The 19,224-nt window shown below is 41.3% G+C and overlaps 1 protein-coding gene across 18 annotated transcripts in view; it reads left to right on the top strand.

Moving 5' to 3' along the window:
- Positions 1–19,224, top strand: part of celf5a (cugbp, Elav-like family member 5a) — a 197,729-nt gene that overhangs the window by 147,097 nt on the left and 31,408 nt on the right. For 14 of the 18 annotated variants that reach the window (XM_036007207.1, XM_036007206.1, XM_036007213.1 and 11 more), the window contains exons 4-5: positions 8,975–9,103; positions 14,755–14,834. In XM_036007207.1, the coding sequence (XP_035863100.1) occupies positions 8,975–9,103; positions 14,755–14,834 (209 nt within the window). The remainder of the gene's footprint in view (positions 1–8,974; positions 9,104–14,754; positions 14,835–19,224) is intronic. The other 4 variants (XM_036007214.1, XM_036007212.1, XM_031318220.2 and 1 more) reach the window with 1 other exon arrangement.

The following is a 19,224-nucleotide window of genomic DNA, read 5'->3' as shown; positions in this document are numbered from 1 at the left end:
GAGAGAAAATCCATATCATAACGGATGCCAAAGTGCCCTTCAGATGGCATTATGAAGGGAGACAATATAAATAGCACTGCCATATTGTAAATGTTTATATACAGTAGCGACGTATCCACGTTGCACTGCTGTTTCAGGATTTATGACCGCAGCCATAATACACTGAATTTGACACGAGGCTGTGAGTAATACTTCACATTTGTTATCATATTGAGTGTAAATTTGCTGAGATGTATATGGTGGAGATAAAATATTTTAAGCAATTTCTCCTTCTGTTCTCCTTTCAGTTGTTCTGCGCTGATGTGGGTGGGGGGGTGTAGTGGGGTGGAAGCTCACAAGTGGGCTATGACCTGATGGAAACTGTACAGAAAGAGAAAGAAAGGAGCACACCAAAACACACATGTACGTCAACAGTTATACTTACACACCTCAGAGGCTTTACATGGAGCATTTAGGGATGTGGGAACCACGTCAGAAGACATGTTCAAGGCTTCCTGCAGGGCCAAGATGCAGCTAAAATCCCCCAGCCATTATCAGCATAGAACAGCAGCCATTAGATCGCACTGATGCATAAAATCGCTGGCGCTCTTTGGAGAATATTGAGTGACATACAGGAGGTCCTGTGTGCTGTATGCCCATTTTGTGTTTTTTATGTGTACGTATGAACGTGTGTGCACGTGGGTGTGCGTATGTACAAATGTGTGAGTCGTTTAGGTGTCATATACAATATCCATCATCCTTTCGGCCAGCGGCACAGAGAGAATTCATGATCACTGGTCTCTAAATCCCCTCCGAGATTGAATCGACTCGGCTGGTGTGCATGGAGGAAATGTGTACGGTTGGAATGCAGAAGCTATTTTCCCACGAGGCTGCTTTTCGGTAACGCATTATAGTTTGATCTTGAGCTGTTTGGCCTGACTAATACGCTATAGGGCTTGTGATGCAACAGTTACCAACTACAACCTCCCACTGCATCGATGTTTGTTTGTAGAAAGTGCTTTAGATGCCTCTCGATACCGTATATTTGTGTATACATTTCTGTATGCATGCCTGTTGATATATCTACTTGTATTTATTTGCAAGCTGTTCTATTTCTTTGACAGCCTGTATGTGAGTGTGTATATCATTTATGGTAATTTTGTGTGTTGCCCCCACCGTTAAAGCGTTTATGCATATACAAGAAACCTTGTGTCAGTGTGCTTATACTTACATGTATGTGGAAGCGGTGAAGCCTAATCCATCCCAGAGGGGTGCTTAGTGAAGGATGTGCTTTTTCTGCAGCATGGCTATCAAGGCCCTGCACGCAGCTCTCAATGGCATTTTTACTGATGACTTTTATGGGTCACAGCCAAGCTGCCAATGAGCATCCTTGACACCAAAATGATGAAACTATGACATGAAATTAACCTGATGTCACCGTAGGTGCTGTTGGAGTTAAAAGAAGTGGTTCCCTTCTTGTGAGCACTGTGTACTGGAACATGTCTAAAATGAATTATAGACTAAATATTAGACCCCAACCGATAAAGGATTTTTAAGGCCGATATTGATACAAATATTTGGTGATTTAAAAATCCGATATTCCGATATATCGGCCGATATATGTTTAAAAAAAAATATCCAGAAACGCTTAACATAAAACATAAACAGATTTCCCTAACATTAGTTATTTGTAGTTATTTATGAGTCCTCACTAAAATAATGTGATAATGCAGTTTAAAAATAAACTTGTTTGTTTTGTTGTCACAACAGAACAGAGGAACATCAAAATATATTAAAGTTCTGATGAATAACTTAAGATATGAAACTTAGAACGTAGAGTGCCCTCTGGTGGACAAACTATGCAACGCCAACACGCATAACATGGTTGAAGGGTGTTTCGTCCGTTTTTATTTTATTTTTTAAATATTAATTTATCGGCCATTATAAATGCCGATTCTGATAGTTTGGAAAATGCCTAATATCGGCCCACCGATATATCGGTCGGAGCCCGACCGATATATCGGTGGGTCGATATTATCGGCCGATATTAGGCATTTTCCAAACTATCAGAATCGCCATTTATAATGGCCAATAAATTAATATTTAAAAAATATGCACAACATGGCTGTTGACTTTACGGGCAACCTTGGCGTGCATCACAATGAAATATATTATGTTTACCATTCATATATAATTACATACCTGCAAACTAGTCGCTTTTCGGCAAAAATCGCCGTTTTGAACGGGAAAATGTCATCCACATGAATCGTGTAGATCCGAAGAGTTTTTATTTGGGGGGGGGGGGGGGGGGCCTTAATGACCGTTATCTACCGGACCGAATAGCAACGCAGATTTCGGTGCCACTTAAATGCCTGCGCTGCTCTCTGATGCTCCGAAAACGGACGTTAGAGGGAACTGAAACATCGCCGCACGGGACGCTAGTTAGTTAACACTACACTCGACAGCAGCTAACGTTAGCCTACTGTTAGCTAGCAGCTGGATTAAACCATAGACAGTATATAAGAAGGATTAAACACGGTTAAAATGCTGACATGGGGATGTGTCACCTTTTTCAGCCCTTCTGAGTTTGCAGGTATGTAATTAAATTCAGTCTCTGTAATTCTCTTTGTATTCTCTATTGAGTCACATTTGTTTCAATAGAAGTCCATATTTCATAGCTTTGGTGTTGAAATTGCTGATGGCTTTTTGGTAAGAACTACAGTATTGTTTTCTTTGCAATGCTGTTTCCAAGCAACATCTCGCAAGTTGTGAGGGAAACGGCACTAATAAGCTACCTCATTAGTGCCGGTGCATGGTAGGCCTTACAGTCTGTGCTGTCAACTCTGCGGGTTAGCATGCAACTTCAAAAGACAGCTGCAAATACAACACATTCTGTACACACAGGAGTGCTAATTTACTTTAGAAATTGGTAAACAAACTATTCTATCAACCCACATTTCTATCTCAGTTGAAGGTGTGCTGGTGGAACCTACTAACTGGGTTCTGTCTGAAGTGGCTTCAGCGCTATGACAAAGTACATGGCCGTCCTCTCGCCAGTGATAACGCAGCACATAAAAGGCTCATTATTCAGGAGTTAATTTGGCAGGGTATTCTCACCCTAAGGCTATGCCAAACCTCAGACTCCCTCCCTTGTTGGTCTCTCCCACTGATCCCTTACTGTACAGGGGAAGGATGCTCTTAGCACACCTATACACAACAGGGACACATACACTACTGTACAGAACACACACACACACACACAGACACACACACACACACACACACACACACACACACACACATCCATACTCGCCATCTCATTAATGCAAACACAAACCAGTTAGATCCCTATATGTAATAAATTGGATTAAATTCCAATGGCTAAGCACTGTAATCTATTAGGGTTAATTAATTTCATTCCATTCTGTCTGTGTTTTTTATGCTTGAACACATGCTGACACTGTTATTGTGTGGCATCCTGCTCATTGGAGAAGTATAATAGGCTCGTGAAGGAGGTAGAGGAAGCCACAATGTTTGGTATTCCGGCTACAGAGTGATTTCCATTCTTTCTTTCTCTCTTTAGACAAGGAAGTACGCTACAGTAGCTAGCTCTAATACGGTGGATCCTTCCCCTCCTCACAGCCTCTCTACAGCTCTTATCTTCCCCTCCAAATGAGAAAACCTGGATGGCTTCTCAGGGCCCCTGTTTCTGCCTGGATGCTATCTCATTTGGTTTTAATATATTTATCCATTCATTATTGTTCGCTTTTATCAGCCAGCTAATATTGTTCATAATTTGTCCTTATCTCCAAGCCTGACAGTCAAATTTACACACCGGCTCAGCAGACAGATGGAGAAATGACCCTTCTCCAACCTCTCCTTCTACAACTCCTCTCCTCCCTTCATTCCTCTCCAAACTCCAATGAAACATGACTGACAGCCCGCTGTATAAATAGTTGTCATAGCAACCTCCCCATCCTTTTGACTAGTGCGTTTTCTCTCTCGCTCTCTCCCTCTGTCACAATATCTCTCTCCCTCCTTCCATACCTACTCGCTTGCTGTTGCAACGATTGAGAAAGAGACAGACAGGGAAGGGAAATTTGAAAACCAGAGCACCTGAGGCAGTTGGTATGCTTTCCTTCCCTGCATCACCCCATTCACATCCCTCCCCCTCTGTCTCCACCCACCCTTCCCTTGCCTCATCCTCCCTACCCCTGACAATGATTTACCAACTCCAATGGTGCTCCTCTTTTATCAATCCTGGCTTATCAAGGACTGCAGGACTGTATGCACATCAATTTACAGTTCTCAGTCTACACATTCACTCTCTTCCCCTCTCTCTCTCTCTCTCTCTCTCTCTCTCTCTCTCTCTCTCTTTCTCTTTCTCTACAACTCTGCTTCCCCTAGTTCTCTCCTTTTCTTTCTTTTGTTGCTCCAAAAACCCCTACTTGGCCCCTTTGCTATTCAATGAGTCTCATTTCACTGTCAAAATCCTCACCAGTCTGCGATGTAATCATGGAGCATACAGTAATAAGTCTACAGTATACTGGACTGTGCTGCAGTAAGTATATACAGTATACTGTGTGGACAGGAAATCCTTCAAACTTCCAGTGGAAATAAACATTATGTAACCAAAGAAAGTATTGTGTGTATTTGGAGCACATTTAAAGGGAAGACATTACAGTGGTATTGTTTGTCATGCATATGTACTGGTCAGACTAAAGCATGAAGAATTAAGATATGAAATATTATATGGTGGCTCAAAGGCTTCACACAAGGCCAATGCGCTCATACTGAAAAGCTTATATTGATTAGAAAGAGTCCAAATGGAGCCAGTAATCTTCAGTATGTATAACCAGGCAGCACACTGCCATTTCATTAGTCCGGAGTTTAATTTCCAAAGCATTTATTCTAAACAAGCATCTGTTTAGTAGAGTAAATTAAACATGATTGGGGGGGGGGGGGATTTCCGGATAGCAGTGGTGTGTCACAATGAAGTTGCATACAGTACTCTGCCAGTGAGCTGTAAATGCATCTTAATGCCAGCATGCTCCACAGTTTTCACAATTAAGTTGCTGGTGGTTATTAGACCCCTGAATTTTTTAGGTAACGCCACTTCACTGTTAACACTATAGCGCTTTCATTTAGGGTGCTACTGTATTACTGCTCACTAGGCTTTGTTGTGATGTAAGCAAGAAAAAAACAACTCAGAATTTCTTGTCTTATTTTGTATTCATCTATACAGTAGAAGGCATTTACCATAGGTGAATAGCTGGAACAGAAAGATGACTCAGCTGTTTTGTAAAATTGCAAAAGAGAAAAGAGCCTTCCAAAACAGAATTTGCTGCTAATCATGTTTTAACCTCTCAGCTTTACAGAATGCTTTAGGGTTGCGTTTGACTGACAGGTCAATTCACTGAACCAAAAACATGATTCAATCAGAAACATTCTTGTCATGACATCCTATTAATTATGTAAAAGGCAGTTGACTTTGGCTAAAGATCCAGTTCTTCTCTATCCAGTGAGTAAATCATCTTATATTACGCAGTGAAAATTAAGCAGTTGGAAAAGCTTAAATGGAGTCAAGTTGTTTGATGTTACCTGCTGCATATAATGAAGGGTTATGTAGCTTGTAGATCTCTGAGTGAGGAGATCTCTTCACCCAGCTAGGGGATGATATACTGCTGTAACTGTACTGCATCGCTGAGGAATAGACATGAATGCATAGAGAAACTCTGAGGCTGAATGCTCTTGAGCTGTTGTAAAGACTGAGCTCAGCTGAGCTTGGAGAAGTCCAGAAAGTGAACTGCAGAAACTATCTGAGGTGGACATTCTTGGAACAAGGGAGCCAACACTCACGTAAAGATAATGTCAGAACAAAGATCAGGATTTTAGAATCTGTTTAAACAGGCGGGCTGATGAGGGAACCACAATCAGAGACAACAAATGTTATTTTAGTTTCTTTAGTTCAGACGAATATCACATATACCCAGCTTTGCATTTCAGTAGAATAACAAACAGATGAAGCAGGATTATTCGAAACATAATATGTTGCTGCTTGTAATGCAGCTGTGGCCACTAGGCCAGCGATAACAGTAGCTACAGCACCAGTCACTATAGTTACGAGCGTAAAACTCGGAAGAAAAAAGTGTTTAGACAGCTGGATTGATTGAGCGCATCTGTTCCGTCAGATGCCTACGGACAGACCACAGGAAACAAGCACAACGTAAATCCGATGAAATGGTGAGCTGAGATGGTTGTGTAGCAGCGGCCGATGGATGGAAGTTAGCAACAATAGCAGTTCATCAGCAATCATACTGGTTAACGTGTTAGTGGTGATGCTGTTTTTGTGGGTCTGTGAGACTTCACATGTCTATGTACCGAAAAACACAAATTAGACAGCACTAGTCTAAACAATAGGTGCCCTGAAGAAAAAGTCAATCTGTTGTTGTTACGTGATAGTTACATCTAACAGTGGACATGCAGCTCGTTGTGTGTCTACTATGTGTGTGGTCATGGTGGGGCATCTCTCCCTCTTTTTCTCCTTTTTGTCCACCCCCTTTCAGATATATATAAATGACTGTAGGTGTTTTGCACTCTCTGTGTGTCTGTTTGCACACTGCCTGTGCTGCATTGTCTTAGATAAATGAGATAATGTTTCTATTGGCGATGAACACAACACCTGAATTCCCAAGGTAGCATTTTAGTTCAGAGCAGCCACAGCAGAATCCTAGACGGTGGAACAGATCTCCTAGATGATCTGTTTTCATGCGTTGTTAGCTTGCTTTCAAAGCACACTCACTTTGCACAACATGCACTCCATCTCTTTCTCAGCCACAGATGATGAACTCCTGCTAAATGCTACTGTCGTAAATACAAAATGAATATAAAGTCACATCTTTCTTACATTGCCGACAACTCCTGCTTGTGTGTTCAGATTAGTATCTCCTTCAGGTGTAACGCAAAAAGCCAGCAGACTGAACATGAATCCAATGTGTAAGGCTTTTGTGGAGCTCACTGTGAACCAATATTACACAGTAATGTGATATATAGCGGCCAATGATCCCGCTATACTTGGAGTCTTATAAATATTATTCCATTTAGCTGGAGGTGACGTTGCCAGTCAGCAATCTTTCAGCTGAAGGATGGATGTGATGTCGTATTTCAAGACATGCCACATGTGAGCTGTTCGTAGTACGATCGTCAGAGTGCAGCTCATATGAAATTGATAGGGTCATGCATTAATTCAAAACTTGTCAGATCCCCATCATCTACTTGGAGAAGGGCGTTACAGCCAAAGTAGCGCTAGCGAGGAACGCAAAGAGCCACTGCGGTTGCATGGGTGGTTCTGTCTGCTGTGTGTGGCTCTCTGGCTGTATACAAGTGTATATGAGATGTAGTCTGGCGGCATTCAGGGAATTTTGTGCAGTTCAGCCCCTCCCCCCCTTCCTCGACTCATCTCCCCACATCCAACGTCAGAATTTATATTCTCCCTCCAGCAAAAGGAAGGACCATCTTGGCCTTTCATTTTCCAGTTCAGGGCTTTCCTTTTTTTGCAGATAAATGCTCTCCAATCCGCCCTGACAGATGTCACATTGCATCACTTCCGTTTTGATACATAGCCTCTGATCCTGCCACTTGCAATAAGGAGCCAGCACGAGGGACGCCCCTTCCTAGACAACACTCTGACACGGGTGATTATTTTAAAGGTGCATCATTGGTGGTGCTCAGTGCTGAAACCCTAGCTGGGCGCCGTGTGTGCATGCACTCGCTGCCATGCCCGCTGCTGGAATGTGGGTATCGGCTTGTGTCTGGGTCAGGAAACGAGAACAACACGACACACTCAGTAGTCGTCACAGGTCACCCTGACACTGTGCAATACCTCTGGCAGCGATTTATGCCGCTCTCAACCTCTTCATAGCAGCGGCCGCTAGTCCTGTCTCTCACTCAGTCTCTCCACTGTGACTTCACAGGTCAGAGTTGGAGAAACAATCTGTATAAAGGGAAGGTTTTAGTGCCTCTGTTGCCAGCAGAGACTCGCTGCACTGTAGCATTAATCATACAAGGCCAGAGTACATCAGTAAACACAGTGTGTCAGGTCGAGGTAAAGATCAGATCCCACAGCATTTAACAGGACTCAATAGCATACAGGCTATCTATTGAAAAGTCAGCGTTATTCATGGCATGTCTCCCAGCCTTCGTTGCTCGTAGGAGAGACACGCCATTGTTCACTGAAGAGCATACTGAAATATTTCTCTGGCTACACAAAAAACACTGGATCAGCAGCAATTAGTGGAGTAAGAGAGAGATAAAGAGAGGAAGGCAGGGAGGCAGTTGAAAAAAGAATGAAGTTGAAAAATGTAGAATCAGCGAGAGAAAAAGAAAGACAGAAAAGAGAGAGGGAAGAGAGATTAATAAAGAGGAAAGAGAGACAGAGACCCAGGGAGAGAGTGGTAAAAGCCAGTACAGTGTGCTGTGTAGGAGGTTAGAGCTGCCTGGAGCCCCTGGTTCTTTTAAAGGACCAAAGACTTGCTCATTGTCTTGGGTCTCTGTGTGTGTGTGTGTGTGTGTGTGTGTGTGTGTGTGTGTGTGTGTGTGTGTGTGTGTGTGTGTGTGTGTGTGTGTGTGTGTGTGTGTGTGTGAAACCTCTTCATTAGTCTTTCCATTGCTCTCAGCCCCTGACCACTCACTTACCCCCAGCAGCTAGAGTATATGTGGCCATATGGGACTAAATCCAGTTATACTAGAGAATAAAATGACCAGTCTTGGAAAAGAGATAATACAATGTGACTCGAGCCCAACCAGTGCTAAATAAACCAAGGCTTTGTGAATGTACTGTATATCTGTGTTTGCTTCCATGGAAAAAGAGACTTCATCTAAATTAAACCCCATTCCACCTACGATGACGTTTTTTCCACGACTCTATGTTTTCAAATTGGTTTAGTAATTTAGGTCAAAGTTATAATTTAACATTTTGTCTCGTTGTTTGTTCCAGAAGACAGGAAGTTGTTTGTTGGGATGCTGAACAAACAACAGACTGAGGAGGATGTGTACCGCCTCTTCGAACCCTACGGAGTCATCGAGGAGTGCACAGTCCTAAGAGGTCCTGACGGAAACAGCAAAGGTAGGGGCCATGATACAGTTGTCAGCTTTATTTAGGTCATTGACAGAGAAGTGACAGTGTGTGTGAGCGTCTACGTCAACTGGGGTATGAAAAATATATGTGACATATGCATCAGATATAGGTCAAATAGCACATAATTACAAACATTTTTACGCCGCTCTGTTTGATGTGCTAGTCTGCTGCAGGCAGTGACAAAAAAGTTTGATTGATGTCTGTCTTTCATATTAAGGAACTATAAGAGGAGTTGCAGGGCTATTAGTTGTTTAGACTTTATCTTTTTGTTCCGTTTGTAGAGATTGTATTATTTAATATGTAACAGCAGGCCCACAAAAATTTAAGCATTTCAAAATCTTGTCATATTTAAAAAGGGGATCATATTTTTATTTTCTTTGTTTGAAGACAGACAGGGAAGTTTTAAATGGACATATCTGTGATGAAATCCGAAGGCCAGATACAAAACCAAGACTATGCAGGGGGATGGGGTTAGTCACCAGAAAAACAAGAAACCCAATGTTATGAGTAGTTGTAAATCCCATCAAATGCTGCAATGATTCAAAAAATGCTAGTAATTTTAAACCGCTGACTTTGCTATCACAAACTTTCTCAGCATATATCTCGTTTCTACATTGCAAAGTGTTAATCTGAAGCATTTTGTCCTATGGATGTACTGCAGACCCTTACTGTAACTCAGGTACTGTAGTGTGGTTGATATCCTGCATGTCTTTTTAAGACAGGCAAAAACTTTTGGAGATATCAATTCCCTCTGACATGCAGCAGAGAGCAAAGGGACCAGTGGTTTTTCATTCCCTAAAGCCTATTCCCGAGCCAGCGCTTATGGAAATTGTTGTGGAATTATATCTAAAGGGGTTTGAAGCCAGAGCGTCCTGAGTGGTTTGGAGGAGAAGGGAAAGATGGATGTCAAAACAATTTAAGTGTTCCCGCTGTGAGGATGGTTGCAGCCAAGGAAAGTTGCCAGTGGTGGAAAGTAACTAAGTACATTTACTTAAAGCTTTAGTGCGTAACTTTTTTATATTAATGAACGTCCGTTACATTCAAGCCATTGCCAACTGAGTTGATACAAAGATAATTCAGACTATCAGCTCCACACAACTCTCTCTGTATTTCTCAGTATGGCTATGTTTTGAAAATGGTGTCATCTGGCGACTTATGCGTGCAGAAACTCGACCGAAGATAATAACCTCTTCCGCAGAGTCCATCATGTTTTTTTAATCCTCCGTGTCCTCCTTGGCTACTAGTAACTGCATGGAGGAGGGGTGGGGGTGGTGCACGATTACGGAAGGCTTGTATCATGTGGATGCAACAACAGTGTTGTTGTCATTGCTTAGAATTCCTCATGGGGGCGCACTATAGCTTTATTAACTGTTTTTAAGTTTTACTTGAGTACTGTAGTTCCACTTCATGCCACTTTATACTTCTACATTCCACTACATTTGACAGGCAAATAATGCACTTTAGTTACTAGTTACTTTATAGATTCACATTTTTATACAAAATATATAATCAACAAATAAATCCTGATGCGTTATCATAGATTAAGCTACCCAGCAGTATTTAGTAGTCAGCTCCATCTTTACTAGCCATAACATTAAAGTGATGCTTACACTTGCAGGCCTTTTACACTGTGGTATTGCTACTTTTACTTAAAGTGCTCATATTATGCTCATTTTCAGGTTCATAATTGTATTTAGAGGTTGTACCAGAATAGGTTTATGTGGTTTAATTTTCAGAAAACACCATGTATTTGTTGTACTGTACATTGCTGCAGCTCCTCTTTTCAGTAAGTAAGGCTAGCTAGTCAGTTGCAGAGAATGAGGGAGTGCCATGCTAGCAGCTAGGCGAGCATTATAACGTGGGTTACAAAGTGACGCACGTTCGTCACGGAAGTGAAGGCTGGATTACAATAGAGCTGTTTGGAGCAGTTTGTGAACAGTGTTTTCTCTGGAAGATGGTAAGTCCCTTTGGGGTGGACTTTGGGCTTTTTCACTTTGTAAACCTATAACATGCACAAAAAGATATATAACACAATAAAGGAAAGGGAAAAAGCCAAAAGCATAATATGAGCACTTTAAGTAAACTTCCACTAGTGGAAGTTGCATTCCTCTCTGTGGCTCTACAACAGTTGTGCTCTAAGTAAACTTTTTTTGTTCTAACATTGAAAACGTCAGACTCCAAACATCACTATCATATTCATTTTTGTCTGCTGATGAGTGTCTATATTAGTTTTTTTTTGTTCTAATAAAAACATCCCAAATAACCCTTGCAGGTAAAAACAGATCTGTTTTGCACTTGGCCATCACAAAATCCTTTTAGTGCAGAATTATGTGCAACAAAATAATTCGGTAACTTTGATAGCAGGATATTTTATCCTCCCTAGCTATTGAACAGTTGCACAGTCTCAATTACATATTAACACTCCTGTTTGGTTAATTTAAAAAAAAGCAAAACAGAGGCAGGGCATACTGCAGCTTGCAAAGTATGTTAAGAGTTAAATTCATAATTATATTGGCATATAGTTTGTACTACTGTAGCAAAGTCCTTGTACAGGTCATGCCGAGCTATAGCTCTTTTCTATCCATATCTCAATAGGGGGCGGTGGTTTGACACCTTGAATGGGCATCTTGATTGGCTGGTGTCCACAGGGGTAAGCCCATTATGAGGGGAAGAATGGCAGGGCGGCTGGGTCAAGCTAATAAGATAAGAAGAATAAAGTATGAAAGATTAAATAACAATAGAAAAGAAACTTAAAATGAAATGAAATTAGGTGAAATAGGGTATAATTATAAGAGGGGATGGTGGCTCAGTAGTTAGTACTGCTGCCTCACTGCAACAGACCCAGGTTCAGTCCTCACATGTTTCTGAGTGGAGAGTTTAGGTGTTTGGGATTCTTCTGCCCTCTAAGTTACGTAAACTCACTCCAGAGACATGCAAGGGGCACTGTATAATCTGCACACACATGTATCATTGGTGGTCAGTGGTCTCTGCCTTTCATCCAGTGCATCCAGAAAAACAACTGGATAAAGACGGTAAATGGACAAGGTTTCATTATTTTTTTAAACATGAACATCAATATTGTTATTATTGTTACCTTTATTTTTATTTTTTTAAGCATGGGTACACAGGGACACCATACTAGTCTTGAAAACGGATATGTGAATGAATACGTTTATGCCAGAGTACTGAGCAGTCCCTCCAGTATTTCACGATGTCGCGATCGTACCAATTCACGCAAATTCAACCAATCACCGCGAATTTGGTGCGAGTTGCAATTTTGTCCATTTACTGCAACTTTTCCGCAAATTTGACCAATAACCTGAAGTTTCCCGCGACTTCAGCCAATGACCAAGCAGGAGTGAGAACGGCCACGGGTTAATCATTTCCTTGTTTCTGATGAAGACGAGACGTGTGTGACTGACTTTCACATTTACCAACAAAACGTACAGTGAAAGACCGTGCAAAACATTTCAGACCATCCTGCCAACCTGTATACATTTTAACATTAATGTACGCTGTAACATTATTTTCTCTCTAAAGTCGCTGAAAGCTGCTGCTGTTTCAATCCTGTCGGCTCTCTGCAGCGGGCGGGGCTGCTTAGTTCCCCCTGCGACTGACGCGCGCGCGCACACACACACACACACACACACACACACACACAATCACACACAATCACACATAGTGGATGCAGGGAAAAACGGAGATGAGACGACACAATGTCCTAAATTGAGAACAGCTATGCTCGTTATTGTGCAACGATAAGTTAAAGTCCAATAAGTACTTTATCAAACCGTTTGAATGTGTGTCCCAGGCCAGGCCAGGATAGAAAATTAACTAACAATGTAAAGATCAACAAGCCACTGACACATATGTTCAGATTTGATTCATTCAATAAATTATTATTTTGTCTTAAATCAGTCATTTTCATATTATACCAACATTTGCAGCATTCTCAGTCTTTTTGGTAAGGTTACTAGGAAAACTCAGGCCAGAGTAATTTTATTCTCCCCAAAACAAGTTTCCTTTTTATTTTTAAAGAACTATAAATTTTGCAACTTTCACGGTCTCCCACAACTTCATTGCAATAAACATACAAAAGACATCACAACTTTTATGTTTATGTTTATCAGGCATTTTGGGCTGCAACAATCTTAAAGTGCCCATATTATGAAAAAAACACTTTTTCTGGGATTTGGGGTGTTATGTTGTGTCTCTGGTGCTTCCACACACATACAAACTTTGAAAAAAATCCATCCATGCTGTTTAGAGTGAGATACAGTTTCTGAATGTGTCCTGTCTTCAGTCTCTGGGTGAGCTGTTCAAAATCGGCACGGCTTGTGATGTCACAAGCCGAAACGAGCAGGCTAACCGCAACCATTAGCTCGTAGCGTTAGCATGCTAACGCTAATGCTAACGCTAGCATGCTAACGCTAGCATGCTACCTCGTTCTCAGTAGCAAAGCACTGCTACAACACACACAAGTTCACCATAATCTACAAAAGAACTACTTCCATGTGCGCCCTCATTTAGAAGTCTCCCAGCTAATCCTGCCTTGTAACTGACCAAAGTTGTAGAAACAGCCTTTCTTTTACTGTCTATGGAGCTAGCTAGCTGACATGATCTACATCTGAGCTACTGGGCATGTGCAGTGCAATCAAAGATAGTACAGAAGAAGAAGAAGAAAAGAGGTCTCACTCTGTAGCTAAAACAGAGACCAGGTGAAAAGAGGATCTGCAGCAGTGAGAGAGAGCAGTGCAGTACAACAAAAATACGGTGTTTTTTGAAAATTAAACCATGTAAACCTATTCTGGTACAACCTTAAAATACAATTATGAACCTGAAAATGAGCATAATATGGCTGCTTTAAAAAAAAAGGCAGCTAAAATCCTGGAGGGACTGACTGAGAGTTTTTCCAAAGGAGACAAAGTGAAGCTTTAAATCAAATTTTCCAGTTGTAAAAGAGGGCCATACTTCAGTTGAATAATTGAATAATGAATGTGCAACAGCTCACTTTGTGAATCCACAAAAGCTATCTTCAACTTGTTTTCACTGTATCTACTGCTCACAATATTCCTCAAGGACATTAGAGCTAAGAGTGTTGGTTCTGTGGTTCCTGGCCTTTGGACAGACATCGTCATATTCACAAATATTGATCAGAACATCCGGTTGTGGGAACAATAAACTCTTCTAAGTTCTTAAATGGAGTGGTTTTCTATTAAAAAAAAGATCTATTTAAAAAACATTACAGTTGCAGCTAGTTTAGCTAGTATTTAATATGCACAGACAGGCATGTGGTGCTAAATAGCATGCTTTTCTGCTCCATCAGTGCAATCTTTAGCCTGCGGCTTCTGCCTGCTTGTCTGCCTGCCTAATGCCCGGAGTGGTGCAGCCTGCTGTGCAATGAGAGCCACTCGCTGCACAGTGATTTCTGTGGTGTCAAATACAATTCAAAATCCTTTATTAATATACTGTAGGCTTTTAAACTCACTCAATTGAATACATTTACTGTATATATTGTGTGTGTGTGTGTGTGTGTGTGTGTGTGTGTGTGTGTGTGCGTGCGTGCCTGCCTGCCTGCCTGCCTGTGTATGTGCCTGTGTGTGTGCATGTGTGTGATGTGCATCTGTTCTCTCTTCCAGGTTGTGCCTTTGTCAAGTTCTCCACACATACAGAGGCTCAGTCTGCAATCAGTGCCCTCCACGGTAGCCAGACCATGCCAGTAAGTACAGCTCTCTCCCTCACAAATGTAAAAACAGAGAAACATACACACACCACGCAACATCCATCACATGCACACTATGTACCAATCACAATAGCTATGTGCACCTCTCTTGATTAATACCTGTAAACTCTTAGTTTTGAACTCACCCCCGACTTCAAATTTTTAAATCAATTTAGAGAAAGTGCAACCATCCTCATAAATATCCCAACTTTAAAAACAGATACAGCCATAAATAAATAGCCTTATGTCTCTTTAATTAACATGATACTTACAAAACAAAAAAAAATCCAAATCTAATTTCCAGATAAAACTGTTTACAATGATAATTGAATTTTGGGTGAGTCATCAATCAGTGGTTCTGCTTGCATAATCAGTGACTATAACTCCAGTGTGAGATTACATTTGCTTGTTATGTAAGCACACCGTGTCCTCTGAATTCTCTCTGTATTGAATTGACTATGAGCGCTGTTAGAAAAGTTATGCATACTATAGTTTTCATTTTAGTGTTAAACTATTTGCATGTTTCTCATATGATAATCATGAGTATCACTGACCTTGTGGAAAGCACAGAAAACCCAGGGTAGGGCATGCAGAGGAGACATCAAGCCTGACCAGAGATAAGAAGGTTTCTCTTTGTGTGATATTACTCCATTTCCATATAAAAAGCTACTGTTAAAGACTATCGACAGTCATTTTCTGTACTTATGCTGAAGTGCTGTAAACTGACTCTACTTGCTGCAAGTAAACAAACTTTTAAGAGAACTCCAGTGATTTTTTTCCATTCTTTGATAAATAATTATCCTAACAAGTGCAGAAGCTATACTGCTCATTTGTTCATGGTTACACATGGTCCCTGCGTACCTGATGGTGTCAAAATAAAAGCTACTTACTCTGCACTCCAAACCTGAGTTAAAAAAAAAAAAAGTTATTGTCCGTGACATCCGACAAGAGGACAGAGAGTCGCGTCCCATATTACATAGTCACTTGAAGTATACTCTGCTTTTATACTTCATTTTGTTTCGGAACTCTCACCTCAGAGAAGCAGGAACCCTGAACTCTCTCACACCCTATCTCCCAGAAGTTGTGTTTGACTATATGATTTTATTATTAATGGTTGCCAATGTGTGGCAGAGAGGAGAGAGAAGGACTAGAAGCCAGCTGTGCCATTTTGGCGCAACCTCCGAGTCAATCTAAGTGCAAATGACTGCAGGTCATGAGGAAAGACTCTAGATGTCCATTCTCCATAGATACCCTCCTACTCTGTTGCTCCATCCCCCTATCTCTGCTAGCTCTCTGCCCTCACTCGTCTCTCTTTGGCAGCCTCTCGGGATATTAGGCAATAGACTTGTTTACTCCACCTTTCACCACATTGGCTGCTGAATTATTCATCTAACTATAAGCAGGGGGCAGAAGAGAGGGGAGGAAGAGTTGGGGAGCGGGGGGGGGCAGAGGGAGAATGAGTGAATGGACAGGATTTATACCTCCTGCTCTGGTAAATTGATTATAGAAATCTGATCAGCATCTCATATCCTGTAGCTGCTGGAGGAGAGGGCACAGTGTGCCTGCCTTGCTGAGATTAGCGGACCACCGGTGGACCATTACACCTCGGTAGGACGGTGCTATTCAGAGCAAAGTGTCCATCAATGTAGCAAAGGATCTGGAAAAACCTTGGACCAATTATCTATACCCATTTGAGTCCTTATTGATTGCAGTTGAGTTACAGCTGCAAAAAGAAGTCACGTGAAAGTACATTGATGGAATGAATACATAAATAATCTTACCTTAACACTTTTGGATGCATTAAATAAATGTGAATAAAGAAGTGAAACAATAAAAAACAGACCATTAACAGCTACAATACAGGATACTGAACTTTTGAAGGGCATCTTTTGCCTTGCAACTGTTATAAGCAAACGTCTCATTCCTACTTCTCTAGGGCTAAAATAAATTATTAATGCTTCTAATGAACATGAGACAAACTGTGTGTGTGTGTGTGTGTGTGTGTGTGTGTGGCAGGCAGCGCTGCGACCGTTGACTTCAAGGCACCTAACCTTAACCATAACCATTGCTTAATCCTAGTGCAGCGCTGCCTGGAAGGAGACGTTGGGGGGCTTAAAACACCAATAAACGTGTGTGTGTGTGTGTGTGTGTGTGTGTGTGTGTGTGTGTGTGTGTGTGTGTGCGCGTGCGCACGTTTACTGCCACACCAAGGCCGTGACTGTTGACCATGAATAAAGCCCAGCCAATAGCATCGCTAGCTGAGGTGTTGAAGTGCACTGAATATTAACACTGTGACTAACTACAGCAGTTTGATAGATCTACTGCCAATCCCCCAAAGCATGAGCACTGGCTTCTTAGAGTTTATGAGTGTGCACACACACGCACACATGAATGCATGTGTGTGCATACATAAACATGTACAAACAGAAGCACTTTGTGGCTAGCGCATTTGCATGAGCACACACACACACACACACACACACACACACACACACACACACACACACACACACACACACACACACACATACTCTTTCTATATTGAGCCTCTCACTGTTTCACTGTCACATGCTCGTACAGCCACAGGCTAGGGTCAAAGGCTCCCTGACTGATCTTATTTTCCAGCTCGGAGGACTTGAGCTGAATACATTTGTGTTATTCATGTAGAGTAGGAGTGGGCATTTTGTATGTATTGTATGTGTGAGTCAGGAAGGAAAGAGAAAGTCCACATGTGCATGCAAAAATACACTTACATGCATGTGTGGGAAATATATACTTCTTTGTCCTCATCCAAATGAAAAATGATCTGCCAATAGCTAACTACGACATAATGTCACTTTATGAAGGGTGATAGCAAGAAATTGTAGGTGTATGAATTATAGGAGTGCATCGGCAGGTCACATATAAGACCTTGGCTGGATCTCCATCACACCCTAACCTGCCTCCCATACACATCACCACCATCCCTCAGCAGCCTCGTTCAGCTTTCACACACACACACACACACACACACACACACACACACACACACACACACACACTCACACACTTCCACTGTTCAGATATGAGTGGCTCAATTAAACATTTAAACGATAGAGCTGTAAAACAAATTGCCAGGATTCAGCAGGGCCGTGTAGGAAGTAAGTCCCGGGACATAAATACACCGAGACGAAGGAGGGGTAGGGGGGGTTGCGGGTCAGAGCCGTGCAGTATTTTTCACTCCGTATCTGAGTCAGCTCAGCCTGGGTTTAAGGCTGTTTCAGCTGACACAGAGACTGACACAGAAACACTAGAGCAAGATGATCCAAATATAAGAGCAGAACAAATCAAAGCAAATGAGAGCAGGATGATTGAGAGTGAAGAGAAGAGCAAAGAGGGTTCAAAAAAAATAAAAGCATCCATATGTGATCTTTTCCATTACTTCAAACAGAGAATACACATATGCAAGTGCCACGAGTGCCAGGATTTAATACTCAACAAGACACATTATTTTAATGTACAGATCAATATGTCACTGCCTTAAATAATGATAAAATAAAAAGGTGGAGGGCAAAATGCAGCATATACTACATATGCTGGTTCAGGTCAGAAAACAGTAATGATCCCATTGTGTATTCAATGAGATGCAGCGTTTTAATGTCAGTATTTCACAAGGATGATAGATCTTTGTTCTGCTACTCATTTAACAATGTTCTGCCTTTATACTTTTAAGTTATTGTTTATTGTTTAAGATCTGTAATCTCCCCCCACAAGTATTTCTACCTAGGCAATTTACATTCTAATAACCTAATAGATTACAGTCATCCATTATTTGACTGGGCACGCTCAAAGAGGATGTGTTTTTTGATTCCATGGGTGGTAATGCCTTATCAGTACAATAAGCATGAAATAGTATTATGCAAAGGACATAAATTATAAGCTATATACTGTAACACCAAACTGTATATGCAGCTTCACTATAGAACTCAATGGGGTCAAAATAGATAACTCATAATTGTCAAATTCTGAATGTGACAGAGGGAATTTGTTATGTGAAACCCATCATAGCATCAACACAAAACAGCATGGTCCAATGAATTCTTAATATTAAGTCGTAACTGCTTGAATATAAAAAAAATGTTTCTATGGTACTGTAAGTAATGTGGATGGAGTATGATGCCATATGTTATGAAGAAACAGGCAGCTTTAGTAGCAATACATTCTGATTAAAGGAGGCAGTTTTTATTTTGAAAGAATGGATGTATTTCTTAATTTGGGTTTTTATGCTCACACTTGGAGCGGGCTGAATCATAGTTTAACTAACTCATGCAGACTGGGACACCATTAAGGCCTTCAGCATGTGACACTTGAAACCAATACAGCTATATATACAGGACACAGGATCAGT

Source organism: Sander lucioperca, chromosome 11 (assembly GCF_008315115.2).
Source record: "Sander lucioperca isolate FBNREF2018 chromosome 11, SLUC_FBN_1.2, whole genome shotgun sequence".
Lineage (NCBI taxonomy): Eukaryota > Metazoa > Chordata > Actinopteri > Perciformes > Percidae > Sander > Sander lucioperca.
The sequence above is the reverse complement of the archived record's forward strand: the minus strand, read 5'-3'. Positions and strand labels throughout refer to the sequence as shown.